The sequence below is a fragment of the Scyliorhinus torazame genome, chromosome 22, assembly GCF_047496885.1.
Source record: "Scyliorhinus torazame isolate Kashiwa2021f chromosome 22, sScyTor2.1, whole genome shotgun sequence".
Classification (NCBI taxonomy): Eukaryota; Metazoa; Chordata; class Chondrichthyes; order Carcharhiniformes; family Scyliorhinidae; genus Scyliorhinus; species Scyliorhinus torazame.
Window position 1 is genome coordinate 103545511 of NC_092728.1, and position 17888 is coordinate 103563398.

The 17888-nt window shown below is 50.3% G+C and overlaps 1 protein-coding gene across 6 annotated transcripts in view; it reads left to right on the forward strand.

Annotated features, from left to right (window-relative positions):
- The window catches only part of LOC140399294 (endophilin-B2-like), a 134890-nt gene that overhangs the window by 100931 nt on the left and 16071 nt on the right, over positions 1–17888 (forward strand). For 3 of the 6 annotated variants that reach the window (XM_072488784.1, XM_072488781.1, XM_072488782.1), the window contains exons 7-9: positions 4897–4920; positions 13186–13275; positions 17233–17333. In XM_072488784.1, coding sequence (XP_072344885.1) covers positions 4897–4920; positions 13186–13275; positions 17233–17333 — 215 coding nt within the window. The remainder of the gene's footprint in view (positions 1–4896; positions 4921–13185; positions 13276–17232; positions 17334–17888) is intronic. The other 3 variants (XM_072488783.1, XM_072488785.1, XM_072488786.1) reach the window with 1 other exon arrangement.

Consider the following 17888-nt stretch of genomic DNA (forward strand, 5'->3'; position numbering starts at 1 on the left):
ACAATGAGGTGATCGCATTGAAACACACAATATTCCGACGGGTGAGGGGGGGGGGGGGGGGGAGGGGGCGTGTTGACAGGGTGGGAGGGGAGGGGTTGACGGGGTGGTTGACAGGGTGAGGGGGGGTTGGCAGAGTGGGGGGGTTGACAAGATGGGGGGGTTTACAGGGTGAGGATGGGTTGACTGGGTGGGAGTGGTTGACAGGGTGGAGGGGAGGTGTTGACGGGGGGGGAGGGTTGACAGGATGGGGGGGTTGTTGATGGGGGGGGTTGACGGGGTTGACGGGGGGGGGGGTTGACAGGGTGGGGGTGGGTTGACAGGGTGGGGGTGGGTTGACTGGGTGGGAGTGGTTGACAGGGTGGAGGGGAGGTGTTGACGGGGGGGGAGGGTTGACAGGATGGGGGGGTTGTTGATGGGGGGGGTTGACGGGGGGGGGGTTGACAGGGTGGGGGTGGGTTGACAGGGTGGGGGTGGGTTGACAGGGTGGGGGTGGGTTGACTGGGTGGGAGTGGTTGACAGGGTGGAGGGGAGGTGTTGACGGGGGGGAGGGTTGACAGGATGGGGGTTTGTTGATGGGGGGGTTGACGGGGGGGGGGGGGGTTGACAGGGTGGAGATTGTTTCTGCTGGTCGGAGAATCGAAAACAGATGAGCCACTGTCTCTGGATAAGAGGGCAGATCATTTAGGACTGAGATGAGGAGAAATTGCTTCACTCAAAGGTATTGGAAAATTCTCTACTCGAGGATCGTGGATGCCCCGTCATTGAATTTATTTAAGGGCTGGAAGACAGAGTTTTGGTATCTCGCGGAATCCAGGGATGGGGAGCAGATGGGAAAGTGGAATTGAAACCCAAGATCAACAATGACCTTCCCTTCATGAGGTCAGAAGTGGGGATATTCACAATAACTGCATAATGGTTAGCACATTCGCGACTCCTCAGATAATGAAGCAGTCCGTGTCCAAATGCAGCAAGACCTGGACAATATCCAGGCTCGGGGCTGACAAGTGTCAAGTTACATTTGTGCCACACAAGTGCCAGGCAATGACCATCTCCTACAAGAGAGGATCTGACTACCGCCCCTTGATATTCAATAGCATCACCATCGCTGAATCCCCCACAATCGACATCCTGGGAGTTACTATTGACCAAAAACTGAACTAGAGTAGCCATATTAATACTGTGGCTACCAGGGCACGTCAGAGGCTGGGAATCCTGCGGCAAGTAAGACACCTCCTGACCCCCCAAAGCCTGTCCACTATCTACAAGGCACAAGTCAGGAGTGTGATGGAATACTCTCCACTTGCCTGGATGAGCGCAGCTCCAGCAACACTCGAGAAGCTCGACACCATCCAGGACAAGGCAGCCCGCTTGAATGGCCCCCCCTTCCACAAACATTCACTCCCTCCACCACCGACGCACGGTGGCAGCCGTGTGTACCATCTACAAGATGCACTGCAGTAACTCACCAAGGTTCCTTAGGCTCCACCTTCCAAACCCATGACCACTACCATCTAGAAGGACAAGAGCAGCAGGCAAAAGTCACTCACCACCCTGACTTGGAAATATATCGGCCATTCCTTCACTGTCCCTGGGTCTCCCTCCCTAACAGCACTGTGGATGTACCTACGTCACAGGGCATGAGGCGGTTCAAGCAGGAAGCCCACCACCACCTTCCGAGAGGCAATTAGTGAGGGGCAATAAATGCTGGGTAGCCAGCAACATTTACATCGCAAGAATTATTTTTTTTAAATCCTATTAAATGGCAGAGCAGGTTTGACAGGCAGTATTGTCTCCTCCCAAGCCTATCTCATATGTATCCGAGTTGTGCAGAGAGGCGGGGCCGGAGGAGATGAGGTGGGTGGTTTGTGAGAGCAGTAGGAGTGTGGCCAGGGAATCGAGTTGAGTTAACAGTCGACTGTGTAGAACGGGGTCAAATAAGTGAAGTTTGGGAGGTTAAAAATCAGATCTCCTATTTAATCTTCACTGCACATCAAGAAATCATTGTTACAGGAATAGAGGGAAGGTTTTAATGAGTTAGATTGTGGTAGGGTTGTTAAGATGCTGCATTGTGAGGGGAAGCGGCATGTGGCGCAGTGGTTAGCACTGGGACTACAGCGCTGAGGACCCGCGTTCGAATCCTGGGTCACTGTCCGCGTGGAGTTTGCACATTCTCCCCGTGTCTGCGTGGGTTTCACCCCCACAACCCAAAGATGTGCAGGGTAGGTGGATTGGCCACGCTAAATTTCCCCTTATTTGGAGAAAAAATAATTCAGTACTCTAAATTTAAAAAGAAAGATGCTGCACTGTTAAAGGAAAAGAAAGATTTTCATTTATATAGCGCCTTTGACCTAGGGGCGTTCTGAAGCATCCTATAGCCAGTAATGTACTTTTGAAGTGTAGCCATGCAGGAAATGCAGCAGCCAATTTGTGCACAGCAAGCTCCCACAAACCGCAAAGCGATAAACCTTCGTCATGCAAAACAGCCTGTCCACTAGGGACCATTAGCCAATGGAGAGGCGGAGGGCTACGAGAAGGCAGCAAATTCTCTGCCCTGTTGGTAACGTTTACTGGCCACGTGCATCGTTCTGAAATTAGGAGCTTGCATGCATTTTTCAAAAAAAGAAATCAAGGAATTGGAAAGGTGGAACTTTCACTGGTAGAAGGATCACTGGGAGTGTGAAAAGAACTGAAATAAGAGTGCAGATCAACGCTCCATCAAAAAATATACACCATCTCTGGCGTTATTTAAATCAGCAGTTAGTCTGCAGATGATCGAGTGCCACCTAATATACAGAAGGTATTAATTGTACTCCTTTTGATAATATTTTGGAGAATTGAAGTGAGCTGCTTGCTGAATTAGGAATCGAGGATTATTCGCTTTTTGCTTCTCATTCTGTGAGGATCCACTTTGATCTTTCTATGCACTGACATGACTATTCATTTCTACTAACAATCCTACAACTTCTCAAGCTCTTACTGTTCAACTGAGTATTTCAGTCGAAGCAGCAACACTGCTTACCCAGAGTGCCCACCGGGATCCAGATCGCAAGCCTGTTTAAAATTCCTCCCCCATTCTAGCCACGGTAGCACAGTGGTTAGCACTGTTGCTTTACAGCTCCAGGGTCCCAGGTTCGATTCCCGGCTTGGGTCACTGTCTGTGCGGAGTCTGCACGTTCTCCCCGTGTCTGCGTGGGTTTCCTCCGGGTGCTCCGGTTTCCTCCCACAGTCCAAAGATGTGCAGGTTAGGTGGATTGGCCGTGCTAAATTGTCCTTTAGTATCCATAATGGTTAGGTGGAATTACTGGGTCACGGGGATAGGGTGGAGGTGTGGGCTTAAGTTGGGTGTTCTTTCCAAGGGCCGGTACAGAGTCGATGAGCTGAATGGTCTCCTTCTGCACTGCAAACTATATGCATAAGTAGGGGGGACCTGAGCATTGAGTTCATCAATGCCATTCCCTGTCGACTGAACCTTGACGTCCTAGACCTGGGTGGATGGATCGTGAAACTCCTTCACAAGAGTTTTCCAATTTGTTCCGCTCGCCCTCCTTAGAAAACCTGATAGCTCAGCATATTGCTTTGAGACTCTTCGACATAGGTTTCCATGGTGACCCATCAGACCTAGCCAGCAAAAAACAAAGAAAATTGTCTTTGTGAATGTGCAAGAATGTATTATTTAAAAAAAAATATTCTTGCCAATAGCCAAGGAAGAAGAATCTTTGGATTATATATTATCTCCATTCAGTTCCCAGAGCGGTTAAGCCAGAATGAAGCCTGTGCAGAACAACATTGGTAGATTGAAGCATTACCACCAACTAAAATTACACCCAAGTGAGATGTTAGACTTGAAGAACAAAACAGCCTTCAGTTGTTACTGGCAATTTAGTTCAATAAATATTGGTGGGGGGGGGGGGGGGGGGGGGAAATCAGTTGTTTCCACAAACAGTCGTAGAGTTTTACAGCTCAGAAATAGGCCCTTCAGTCCACCGTGTGTGGGCTGGCTATCAATCACCTATCGATGCTCATCGCATTTTCCAGCACTTGGTCCGTAGCCTCGTACGCTGCGGCGTTCGAATGCTTCCTGAATGGTGCGAGGGTTCCCGCCTCTGCCTTGTTGAGGCAGCGAGTCCCAGATTCCCGCCACACTCTGGGCGAACACGTTTCTTCCTCGAATCCCCTCCAAATCTCCTGCCCCCCCTTAAATCCATGTCCCCTGGTTAAAGCCCTCCCCTGTAACTAAGGGAAATGTTTCTGTGTCCCTCATAATATTGTAGAGTCAGAATGGATAGATTGTGTCTGTTATTCCATCCAGGCCCTCGTGTTGTAACAAGTGGTGTTGGTTATCACTCTGTCTTATCAAAACATTCATATATTTTAAAATGAAAGTCGAGATGTTGTTGTGACCTGCAGATCTTATTTAGTTCAATTGTAGTCACTGTTAACTTGACTCCTATCTCTGTTGGTCCTCTCACTGTTGCCTTGCATGCTGCGTCAACCATTCACTCACAATGTTAAACAAGCTTTGGCTTGTTGCTCCAAATCTTCTCTCCAATCTGCTGTAAAAAGTAGTCCTGTTTGCTGTTTGGTGGTGACTTTGAGCCAGAGGGCCCATTATCGGTGTTCGCTAATGACGGCTGTTTTTGTAATTTCAGACACTGTCTGTGCGGCCCACATCGAGCCCTCTGTAACCATGACCCTGTTGTGCCGAGTACAAATATGTTTTCTGTTCTTCTTCTGTTAGTCCCACAACACCTAGTGCATGTTGTGGGTGTGTGTGCGTGTGTGTGTGTTTTGTATTACCCCATGCTCTAACACCACCTCCCATTAAACATCAGTAACAATAAACTCCTTCCAGTGTCAAATACTCATCTCCTTTCTTGTTACTGTGTGGATTTGCAGCTCTGGAGTGAGGAGGTGACAAAAGTGAGTATCTGAAATGAAACCTCGCTGGGAAATTGATACACTGGGAAAAGCACTAGGCTGCTGGTTACATGGTACTGGGCAATTTAAAAGATACGAAAATGTTCATATCAATGGCGTTACATCTCGAGACTGATCAGCAGCAAACTCCGAACGCTTCATAGGGTTTTGGGTCTCCCACGGCTGTGAGATTGAAATCGGAGTTTACTGGGGCCTCCAATCAGCCTCCAGCTGTTCCCACTTCTATTTTGTATCTCAACATCCGTTGTTTGAAGCTGGTGGGCACTCCCGCCCTGGGCGAGGGTTCCTGACTTGTGCTACCCCAGTAACATGGGGCGAGAAATAGGGAAGGCTTTGAGTGTGGAAGGGCTGGTGGTGGGCGCTGAATATAAACCAGGAGGGTGGCAGGCCAATCCGCTGTGGTTTGTACGCAGACTTCGACGCAAGGGAGGCTGTGCCCCGGGTACAATTAATGCCGGGGCGCAGAGAGAGCAGAATGCTGATTGTTCACCTCCTTGTGTGCCTCCCATCCCCTAACTCACCCCCCCCTCCCCCAGGCCCGCCCCTAGGGGACAGAGTGTCCGACAGTGAAACTGGCAATGGAACACATTGCGATTAAAAACTTTAACCTGTCCATGATCCATTTGGAAAAGTGCAAAGAGCACCCTTCATATTCTGCGCAGTAACCCGGACATCGTTATCTCATTCCTGTCTCCAGCCTATAGAACAAAGAACAAAGAAAATTACAGCACAGGAACAGGCCCTTTGGCCCTCCAAGCCTGCGCCAATCCAGATCCTCTATCTAAAACTGTTGCCTATCTTCTAAGGATCTGTATCCCTCTGCTCCCTGCCCATTCATGTATCTGTCTAGATACAACTTAAATGACGCTATCGTGCCCGCCTCTACCACCTCCGCCGGCAATGCGTTCCAGGCACCCACCACCCTCTGCGTGAAGAACTTTCCACACATATCTCCCTTAAACTTTTCCCCTCTCACCTTGAACTCGTGACCCCGAGTAATTGAGTCCCCCACTCTGGGGGAAAAAGCTTCTTGCTATCCACCCTGTCTGTACCTCTCATGATTTTGTAGACCTCAATGAGGTCCCCCCTCAACCTCCGTCTTTCTAATGAAAATAATCCTAATCTACTCGACCTCTCTTCATAGCTGGCGCCCTCCATACCAGGCAACATCCCAGTGAACCTCCTCTGCACCTTCTCCAAAGCCTCCACATCCTTGGTGAAAGAGAGAGAATGAGTGAGGACAGAAACGTCAAAGTTCACTGTAGATAGGAAGAACTCATTACTTTTAAAGGTTTGTTTCAAACACTAGCTTGCGGAGCACTGCTCCTTCCTCACCTGAGGAAGGAGCAGCGCTCCGAAAGCTAGTGATTTGAAACAAACCTGTTGGACTTTAACCTGGCGCTGTAAGACTTCTAACTGTGCGCACCCCAGTCCAACGCCGGCATCTCCACATCATGCTCATCATTTTTGACATTGGGAACTTGCTATTTAAGTGAATCACAAAGTTAACATGCAGGGACAGGAAGCAATTAGGAATGTAACTGGTACGTTAGCTTTTATTTTGAGGATTGGCGTACAAGAGTACAGAAGTCTTGCTGCAGTTGTACAGAGCATTGTGAGGCACACCGGGAGTATAGTTCCAGTGTCCGTGCCTAGGGAGGGACATACTTGTCGTGGAGGGAGTGCAGTGAAGGTTCACTAGACTGGTCCCTGAGCTGAAGGGGTAGTTCCATGAGGAGAGATTGAGAAGACGAGGGTTCTATTCCCGGGAGTTTGGAAAACTGAGAGGTGATCTCATTGAGCCAAGGAACGATTCTCAAGGAGCTTGACTAGGTGGATGTTGAGAAAATGTTTCCCTTGGTTGGGGAGTTTAGAACATGGGGTCACAGTCTCAGCATAAGGGGTCAGCCACTTAGGACTGAGATGAGGCTGGGATTTTGGGGGAGGGTGCAATTTGGGGAGGGGGCGGGGCTGTGGTGGGTTCAATTCCGGCCTCGGGTCACCGTCTGTGCGGAGTCTGCACGTTCTCCCCGTGTCTGCGGGGGTTTCCTCCGGGTGCTCCGGTTTCCTCCCACAGTCCAAAGATGTGCAGGTTAGGTGGATTGGCCATGATAAATTGCCCTTAGTGTCCAAGGATGTGCAGGTTAGATGGGTCTATTGGGGTAAGGTAGGGGAGTGGGCCTAGCTAGGGTGCTCTTTCAGGGGATCAGTGCAGACTCAATGGGCCGAATGTCCTCTGCACTGTAGGAATTCTGTGACTTGGGGCGAGGTGGGTCCAAGAACACGAGACGGGGTTAATGGCGGGGTGCTGGGTTTTGCTGGGCATCTGGCGAGGAAGGAAGGGGGTCACATCTGGTGTTGGGGGAGGAAGGTGGACTGCTCCCCCAGTGCGCAAACTCACTTCCTGACATTTTCCATCCAGACTGCAGAGAAGCAGCCTGCCCTCTCTGATCCGCCTGCCCACTCCCGCCCACCTGCCCACTCCCGCCCACCTGCCCACTCCAGCCCACCTGCCCACTCCCGCCCACCTGCCCACTCCCGCCCACCTGCCCACTCCCGCCCACCTGCCCACTCCCGCCCACCTGCCCACTCCCGCCCACCTGCCCACTCCCGCCCACCTGCCCACTCCCGCCCACCTGCCCACTCCCGCCCACCTGCCCACTCCTGCCCACCTGCCCACTCTCGCCCACCTGCCCACTCTCGCCCACCTGCCCACTCTCGCCCACCTGCCCACTCTCGCCCACCTGCCCACTCCCGCCCACCTGCCCACTCCCGCCCACCTGCCCACTCCCGCCCACCTGCCCACTCTCGCCCACCTGCCCACTCCTGCCCACCTGCCCACTCTCGCCCACCTGCCCACTCCCGCCCACCTGCCCACTCCCGCCCACCTGCCCACTCCCGCCCACCTGCCCACTCCCGCCCACTCTCGCCCACCTGCCCACTCCCGCCCACCTGCCCACTCTCGCCCACCTGCCCGCTCTCGCCCTCCTGCCCGCTCTCGCCCTCCTGCCCGCTCTCGCCCTCCTGCCCGCTCTCGCCCTCCTGCCCACTCTCACCCTCCTGCCCACTCCCGCCCTCCTGCCCACTCCCGCCCTCCTGCCCACTCCCACCCACCTGCTCACTCCCGCCATCCTGCCCACTCTCGCCCACCTGCCCACTCTCGCCCACCTGCCCATCTCGCCCACCTGCCCACTCTCGCCCACCTGCCCTCTCTGACCCCCCTGCCTACTCCCACTTGCCCATTCTCGCCCACTTGCCCATTCTCGCCCACTTGCCCATTCTCGCCCACTTGCCCACTCTCACCCGCCCGCCCACTCTCACCCGCCTGCCCACTCTCACCCACCTGCCCATGCCAACTGTATTATGGAATGGGCAGTGTATTATTTCTGTCAATATGCTCACTAATTGTCCTTTAATTATTCATTTAAATATGGCCGGCAAGCTGCTGATTTCAGCACCCATCCACCCACCAGGTGTATTATGGGGACCAGCTCAGGGATTAGAGGCTTCTTCGCTCTGGAAGGTTGTGAATCTTTGACAGTCTCTCCCTCCCAGAGAGCTGTCATTGCCCAGTCGCCCAGGGTATTCCTGAGGGGGTCAACAGGACTTTGGTTACAAATGGAATGAAGGTAAATGGGAATCATGTTGGTCTGGTGGAGTTGAGATAGGAGATCAGCCGTGGGACCCACTGAATAACAGTGCTGGCTGACTGCTCTACCCCAGCCGATAGCGGTGAGGTTCAATGTGACAATCCCACCCGCACAGTAAAACACTGACACACAGTGGTGAAGAAATTCAGCTCAACACTGGTTCTGTATCAAAAGTCAAATTTGGCTCCTCTGTTTAACATTTTGGATGTAAACATCTGTAAATTCCATCCAAACGTGAGCTAAAGCCGCCCTGGTCAAGGTGCTGGGGCAAGGTGCCGGGCGGGGCAAGGTGCTAGGTCAAGGTGGTACAGATAGGTCAAGTATAGTGATGCCTCCCTGGTTGCCACAGTGTTTGACCTTTCCCCTCTGTACTTACCATGTGACCTACAGTCTAGTCTTTTCATGCCTTTTGTGAAGGGACGGAGGCGATTGAAGGGTTAAAGCTGCAATATGTACCCCTGCTCTTGCACAATTTCTCACCATAATCCACTTCTGCCACAAGCGGACCTTGATTGTGTGGAGCGCTGACGTGTCAATGCACAACTACAGCCTTCCATCTTGCTGCAGGTATCCCATGACTCTCCAGTTCCCTGTCAACCAAGTCCATTTATCTAAAAGATGCAAATTTGTATTTTTAAAAAGCACAAGAGTGGTGACCTGCTCAGGAAATTAATGATGTCCTTCACCTCCAAGACAAAAAAAAAATGCAACCTATTCTCTAGATCATTTATTGCAGCTTTAAATACAGTCCTTGGCTTTTCCTCGGAAATGTTAAAGAACTGTTTTTAACTTTTTTATTAAAAAAATTCAACACTACCGTTAATGATTTGATTGACTAACCACGCGTGGAATAAGGACTGTTTTAGAAAATGATCGATATAAGTTCAGAGTATTGGCCATGTATTGATTATTGGCGATCTGCCCCAGGCCAATCCAAGCTCTCCTATCAAATGGACTCTGATCCTGGTTCAGAAGCTGCAGCCAGCTCCACCTCGTGTTAGATTCTGTTCCGGTCCTACCCATAAAAGGGGTAGGCCGGATCTTGGACATAGTCTTTCATTTTCTAATTTTAAATTGACGTTCTGGTTGCTTGAATGCGTTTTCTGGTGTCTGATTGCCAAGATTGGGTCACCTGAGAGAACCCTGAGTTGGACAATCTTTGAAAATGGAATACCCTTGGCCATGTTTTCATGCTGCTTGTGTAGTAACCCCTATTAACCCCAGGGTGGTGCTTTTTTTTCGGTTCATTTGCAATTGCCTAGGGGAAATACTCCCCGATTTTAACCCTTTGCACCCAATCGGAATGCTTTTCAACCATCCTATCAAATTGCCCAATCTTGATTGTCTTGTGCTGAATAATAAATTGCAATTCACCTCAGCTGGGTGTCTCAATCTCTATTTGATCACTTTGTCTAATACGGGGAAATGTAAGTATGTGATTTTTTTTTATTGGACCAGGTGAAGGTTGCGACAAAGGTATGAATTATTGGTGATTTGGTGTTAGCCTTTTGTACAATTGTTGGAATGTGTCTAATGCCATCTCTCTCTCTCTCTCTCTAAACACAGGGTGATGTTTTTAAACCTTCTAGTTGCACATTTCAAGACAAACATTTTTTCTAATGAGTGTCTGCTTTACTCACTAGGGGTATCCTTCCCTCTGTTTAACTGCCTTGCCAATGCTGCGCACGTGCAACACAGCAGCCGGTCATTGGCTGATCGGGATTTCTCTGGGGCAGTGGGCTCTAGGACCATTTTCTGGAATTACTCCTAATTCCAGGATGGGTGCGAGACTGGCGACTTAAAGCAAGCCAATGCTCCTGACCATGTGCATGTCATCAGGCAATGAGAGACCCCCTCAAACCTAGGCTAGGCCTACATTCCCTGGAGTTTAGAAGAATGTAAAGTGATCTCATCGAAACATAAAATTCTCAAGGGCCTTGACAGGGTAGATTTTGCGAGGCAGTTCCCCCTGGCTACGGAACCTAGAACACAGGGTGACAGTCTCGGAACAAGGGGTCGTCCATTTAGGACTCGGATGAAGAGGCGTTTCTTCACTCGGAGGGTTGTGAATCTTTGGAATTCTCTACCCCAGAGAGCCAGGAATGCCGATTCGAGAGATAGCACCCAAAGCCCTGTCTCCTCTAAGGATTTTCACGGATAGGGGCCCCGAGAAGGTGGAACTAAGGCCGAAGACCGGCCATGACCTTGCTGGATGGCAGAGCAGGCTCAGTGGGCCACATGGTCCATCCCAGCTCCTATTCCTTATCCTCTTTTGTCAACGTAAATCACCATGGCTGGTGACAACAGCATCACAATCCGTCTCCGCCTCCCTTCCAAACTTCTCTGTCGTTTTCATTCTTTCACAGCTCCTTCATTGTTCTTCAGAAAGGTCCAATATAGAGTCACCAAAGAAATGGTTTCTGAAGCACAATCCATACCTCCTTAAATTCCCTGAGAAAAGTCCATGACATCTTCCCTCTCGATTAAAAATAATCAATCCCCAGCCATTAACGCACAGTACAGGCGGAGCCTGACATGGCCCAAACACTGCATGTACTGGTGCGCGCTAGCACACATGACTGGTCCAATCTGCCAGTACTGTCCTCCATGTAGAATCTGGACAGGAGGCACATATAACGTGTGATGCACTATCAATTACCACCAAGACGAGAGTAGTGGAATAATCGAGGCTTTATTGAGCAAAGATGTTGTGCCTCCTGTAGCTGGAACCAGAATGGCTGCAGCCCCGGCGAGCACACACTCTTATACACCGCCTACTGGGCGGAGCCAGCAGGCAGGGATTTACCCATGTACCTCTACTATACGGGCAGTGCCGTAATACATGTAATATACTACTAGTGGTGACTACCACAACGTGTCCATCGTTAGCTATTTTGTATAATTCATAGCGACAGGGGTGGGATTTGTGCCAGGGTTTACAGCAAAGAAGATTTAAGCGGGAATCTCTGCCCGCCACAGCAAACTGAGCTCATGACCGAAACTACAGCAAAGTCTGCCGATAAAAGCAGGAGGCAGTCAGTGGAGGATGTTTCCAATTCTGTGCATAAAATTGATCCCACACAGCAGGGGTGTGTTCCCTGGAAGTAATTAGCGAGGGAAATCACCTCCATTCTGGGAGGAGAAATTCAGTAGGCTGCCCTCCTCGGCCTCCAGCGTGTAAACTATTGCAAGACCTACCATGCCGCCAGCCTAAATCAGTAGTTTGTGATTTTGTTCTTTCCATCTTGCTCATTTTTGTGTCACCTTGCATTTTCCTATCAACGTTTAGATATCGCAAGGACTGAAAGTAATTCAGGACATTTCGAAGTCATTGGGAAACCATCTATCATAAAATTCATGGCAATTTTCTTTTAAATTTAGAGTACCCAATTATTTTTTTCCCCCCAATTAAGAGGCATTTTAGCGTGGCTAATCCACCTAACCTCTACACCTTTGGGTTGTGGGGATGAAACCCACGTAGACACGGGGGAGAATGTGCAAACTCCACACTGACAGTGACCCGGGGCCGGGATCGAACCTGGGACCTCGGCGCCCGTGAGGCGCCATCGTGCCGCCCTAAAGCTCTTTGCCGTTGTTAGCAACCAATTAGCAATCGGGTTCGATTCCGACCTCGGGCGACTGTGTGGGGTTTGCACCTTCTCCCCATGTCTGCTTTAATTCCCTCCGGTTTCCTCCCACAGTCCAAAGATGTGCAGGTTGGGTGGATTGGCCGTTCTAAATTGCTGCTTTATGTCCAAAGATGTGAGGTTACGGGGATCGGGTAGGGTTGTGTGGGCTTAGTTAGGGTTCTCTTGGCCGGTGTAGACTCGATGGGCCGAATGGTCTTCAGCACCAGGGATTCTGTGATTTTAATTGGCTCATTGCATTGACATCTGGGGGTTAGTACTTGTAATTTTCTTATGATGTAATAAAATCACTTGTTTTAATTCTATATTTCAGATAGCAGAGTGAAGCAGTGCACAGTTACATGATATCTGTTCATTGTTGCACCAAGTCAATAGGCCGCCTTGAAGTCATGGAAACTACAAAAGGACTTTAGAAAATGTAGCAGGAGTGCAGGGTGTACACTGGTCACATACATTGGATGGGAGGCCCGTTGTTATGCTTTATTCTACCCCGGTCCGCCGTGGGCTCCACGGAAACATTGGCCAAGACACATGGACAGGTTTAATGGCGCTGAAAGTGTACACCGTACACGGCAGTAACTGTGCATATTTTACACACTCGCACCCTTTTAACTCACCCCTGATGTGGTTCAGAGACCGGATGAAGTTAGCAACCACTAAGCGGATCGACACAGAGCTAACTAACTCGTCTTTGAGGGACTCAATACCCATCATTAAAAAATCATCAAATCCTGACGGGTTGGGCTGCTGCTAGCTCACTCATCCAGACCACTGGGCAGGTGACCACATGAAAGAAAGGAATTTGGGCTAAGGTATTTGCGGTGGGAGTCAGCATTGGTTTGTGTGCAGACCGTTGCCTTAATGTACAGTTTTACCCTAGTTTCACCTTTCTCCCACCCCCACCCAAACCCCCCCCCCCCCTCCCCCTCCCCCACCTTTTCCATTTGCAGGCCGAACAAGAGTTACGATCGGCTCAGACAGAGTTTGACCGGCAAGCAGAGGTCACCAGGTTACTGCTGGAGGGGATCAGTAGCACTCACGTATGTTGCGAAGTCGGACTCTGTTATTTCAGCGATTTGGCTGCCTTTGTACCAGTTCATAAAGTGTTTGTAGAGCTCCTACCAGGGTAGTAAACATCGTTAAGTGGCTTCCACCAAAACCAACCTCAGGTCTCAAAAGTTTATGACATGGTTACATCGTATTTACGGTGCAGTATCAGGCCATTCAGCCCAACTGGTCCATGCCAACATCATGAGCCTCCACCCATCACTCCTCCTCTAACCCTATCATAACATAAGAACATAAGAACTAGGAGCAGGAGTCGGCCATCTGGCCCCTCGAGCCTGCTCCGCCATTCAATGAGATCATGGCTGATCTTTTGTGGACTCAGCTCCACTTTCCGGCCCGAACACCATAACCCTTAATCCCTTTATTCTTCAAAAAACTATCTATCTTTATCTTAAAAACATTTAATGAAGGAGCCTCTACTGCTTCACTGGGCAAGGAATTCCATAGATTCACAACCCTTTGGGTGAAGAAGTTCCTCCTATTCTTCTATTCCTTTCTCCCTCGTGTGTTTATCCTGCTTCCCCTTAAATGTATCGATACTATTCACCTCAACCACTTCTTGAGGGAGCGAGTTCCACATTCTCACCGCACTCTGGGTAAAGAGGTTTCCCCTGAATTCCCGATTGGATTTATTTTTTAAATATAAATTTAAGAGTACCCAATACATTTTTCCCAATTACGGGGCAATTTAGCGTGGCCAATGCGCCTACCCTGCACATCTGGAAGTTGTGGGGGCGAAACCCACGCAAACACGGGGAGAATGTGCAAACTCCACACGGACAGCCGATTGGATTTATAAGTGATTATCGCCAATTGATGACCTCTAGGTTTGTCCTCTCCTTCAGGTGGAAACATTGGGGCAGCACGGTAGCATTGTGGATAGCACAATTGCTTCACAGCTCCAGGGTCCCAGGTTCGATTCCGGCTTGGGTCACTGTCTGTGCGGAGTCTGCACATCCTCCCCGTGTGTGCGTGGGTTTCCTCCGGGTGCTCCGGTTTCCTCCCACAGTCCAAAGATGTGCAGGTTTGGTGGATTGGCCATGATAAATTGCCCTCAGTGTCCAAAATTGCCCTTAGTGTTGGGTGGGGTTGCTGGGTTACGGGGATAGGATGGAGGTGTTGACCTTGGGTAGGGTGCTATTTCCAAGAGCCGGTGCAGACTCGATGGGCTGAATGGCCTCCTTCTGCACTGTAAATTCTATGTAAATCTGGGGTTACAGTTTGGAGTGTTTGAGACTGAAACCATGACCTCAAATCCCACTGAAAACAGGTCAATGCAAAGACACAATGTGTTTTCTAAAAAAGTTTTTTTATTCAGCAAATTTTCAACAATTTTACAGTACAAAGCAACCCCATACGAAGACCTCCACCCCCCCCCTAACAGTCAACGGTAACCAACTCCAGAAAGTGCAGAGTCAAAACCTCCAGCAGGTCCCCCGACCAGGCCGAGACATGGGGAGAAGCTGACCTCCACCCCAACAGGACCCGCTTGCGAGCAATCAGCGAGGCGAAGGCTGAAACGTCTGCCCCCACACCTGCCTGCAGCTCGAGCCGGTCCTACACCCCGAATATGGCTTCTAGGGGAGCGGGCTGTGCGATGGTGCTGGTCACCGTCCTCCACCCTTCCCAACCCGAAATCCCGCATCCATCCTCCGCGACTCGGACCCATGATTCCCCCTAATCGCTAATCGGCAACCCCCCCCCCCCCCCCCCCCCCCCCCCCGCGAGCCGGCCCCCAGCTTCAAATGCTATCTAAACTGCCTCAATTCTTCAACGTGGCCACCACCACCGGACTCGCCGAATACTTTCCTGGGGCCATTGGGAGCAGCGCCGTTGCCAGCGCCTGCACCCCCCCACCCCCCGCAAGAGCCAACCCCATAGAAACAATGTTTTAGCACAACAAAAACGGGCCAACCAGGGCAGCAACGGTGGCGCAGTGGGTTAGCCCTGCTGCCTCGCGGCGCCGAGGTCCCAGGTTCGAACCCGGCTCTGGGTCACTGTCCGTGTGGAGTTTGCACATTCTCCCCGTTTTTGTGTGGGTTTCACCTCCACAACCCAAAGAGGTGCAGGGTAGGTGGATTGGACACGCGAAATTGCCCCTTAATTGGAAAAAATGAATTGGGTACTCTAAATTTTTTTTTTAATTTTATAAAAAATTCTTTTTAAAAAACAGGCCAACCAGTCCGTGTTGTTTAACCTTCTAAATGAGCAAACAGTCCGAATCATATTTCCTTACCATGTTCTAGTATCCCTCCACCCCCTTCTTTTCAGCACGGTAGCATTGTGGATAGCACAATTGCTTCACAGCTCCAGGGTCCCAGGTTCGATTCCCGGCTTGGGTCACTGTCTGTGCGGAGTCTGCACGTCCTCCCCGTGTGTGCGTGGGTTTCCTCCGGGTGCTCCGGTTTCCTCCCACAGTCCAAAGATGTGCAGGTTAGGTGGATTGGCCATGATAAATTGCCCTGGTGTCCAAAATTGCCCTTAGTGTTGGGTGGGGTTACTGGGTTATGGGGATAGGGTGGAGGTTGTTGACCTTGGGTAGGGTGCTCTTTCAAGAGCCGGTGCAGACTCGATGGGCCGAATGGCCTCCTTCTGCACTGTAAATTCTATGATAATTCTATGAATCCACATAAACACATCCAATTTTGAATGTTGGCATCATTCCTGCCCCAATTGCTAACCCTGGAAGGAAATTCCAGAAACCCTCAACTTCATCCTGTTTTGTTTCCCCCCACTAAACCAAATATCCGTCATAGAATGATACAGCAGAGGCCATTCAGCCCATCATCACTCTGCCAGTGCTTTGAACCAACTATCCAATTAGTCCCCCTCCCCCGGCTCTTAAACCCCCCTCCCCAATGAGCTTAAATCCTCTCCATACGCCCCCCCCCCCCCCCCCCCGCTGGAAACACTTTCACCCTGTCCTGCCCACTCTATCCAAACACCTTGACCTTCTCTGCCCTGAAGCGAACAATTGCAGCTCCTCTTAACTGAGGTTAGTGGTACCATCCCAGTAAACCTCCTCTGCACCCTCTCCAATAGAATATAAGGGGAGCGATATAACGAAATGGGAACAAAGTCCCATAGCGAGCACGTTTAGTTCGAAGCAGCATGTCACTCCCAGTACCGTCCTTGCTGGGAGGACCAGGACTAACCTGATCCTGCGTTGTGCTACTTTTATATCGATACATAACGAGCCCCAGGCAGGGGCAGCCACCACTCCCTACCTGGGAGCTTGTACTCCCCGAGTCCCACGGGGGAAATCGATGGTAGTTGATATTAAAATTCTCGTCCCATGTTTTCAAACCTCTCCGTGATTTCGCCCCTCCCTATCTCTGTAATCTCCTCCAGCTCTACAACCCCCCCCCCAAGATCTCTAGGCTCCTGTAATTCTGCCCTCGATTTTATCTTTTAATTTAGAGTGCCCAATTCATTTTTTCCAATTTAGCATGGCCAATCCACCTACTTTGCACATCCACGCAAACACGGGGAGAATGTGCAAACTCCACACGGACAGTGACCCAGAGCCGGGATCGAACCCGGGACCTCGGCGCAGTGAGGCAGCAGTGCTAACCACTGCTGCCCTGCATCCCTAATTTTTAACTGTTCCTACATTGGTCGCCACACCCAGGCCCTGAGTTTCTTACACCCCTCCCGCCTTTCCCTATAAACCTGCCCCTTTGACCATTTATGGTCTCGTTATGTGAATCAGCTTCATACTTTGTTCTATAATGCTCATGTGAAGGACTTTCTGGCTTTTTATTATGGTCAAGACGCTATATAAATTGCTGCAGTGATTGATTAATCCATTAACGAGAGGTTAGAGCAGGTTGTGACCCGAGGCTGATTGGCTGGGTAGTTTTTGTTTGATTGAAGAATTTGGTGTTTCAGATCATAGTTTAAAAGGAATGAAATGTTTCTTTTTGCAGACCACCCACCTCCGCTGCCTGCATGAGTTTGTGGAGGCGCAGGCCACGTATTATGCACAGTGTTACCAGTATACCTTGGATCTTCAGAAACTATTGGGCAGGTAAGGAGCGGGAAATGACTATCGGACTGATTTAACCTGGTTTTATGTCAGGCTCCCACAGTCAGGGGCGGTGTTTGCACAGATTCGGTCTGGACCCCCTTCACTGTTCTGTTAGGACGGCTTCAGACCACAGGCCCAAAATCACCTGTTCATCTCTAAGACACCCGACTCAGCACCACGTCCTTTTCAGATTTTGTATCCCAAGATGTTATTTCTGGAAGAATTTCAATCCAACTAAGTATTGGACAGCCACAAGACTTTGCTCCCCACCCCAACCCCCATTCCTTAGCTGCCAACACCCCCTCCCCTCCCTGACATTTATCTGGGGGTGAAACTTGATGTCATGTTTTTTTAAAGTAAAATTTTGAGTACCCAATTCATTTCTTTTCCAATTAAGGGGCAATTTAGCATGGCCAATCCACCTACCCTGCACACCTTTGGGTTGTGGGGGTGAGATCCACTCAGACACGGGGAGAATGTGCAAACTCCACACGGACAGTGACCCAGGGGTGGGATCGATCCCGTGTCCTCGGTGCCGTGAGGCAGCAGTGCTAA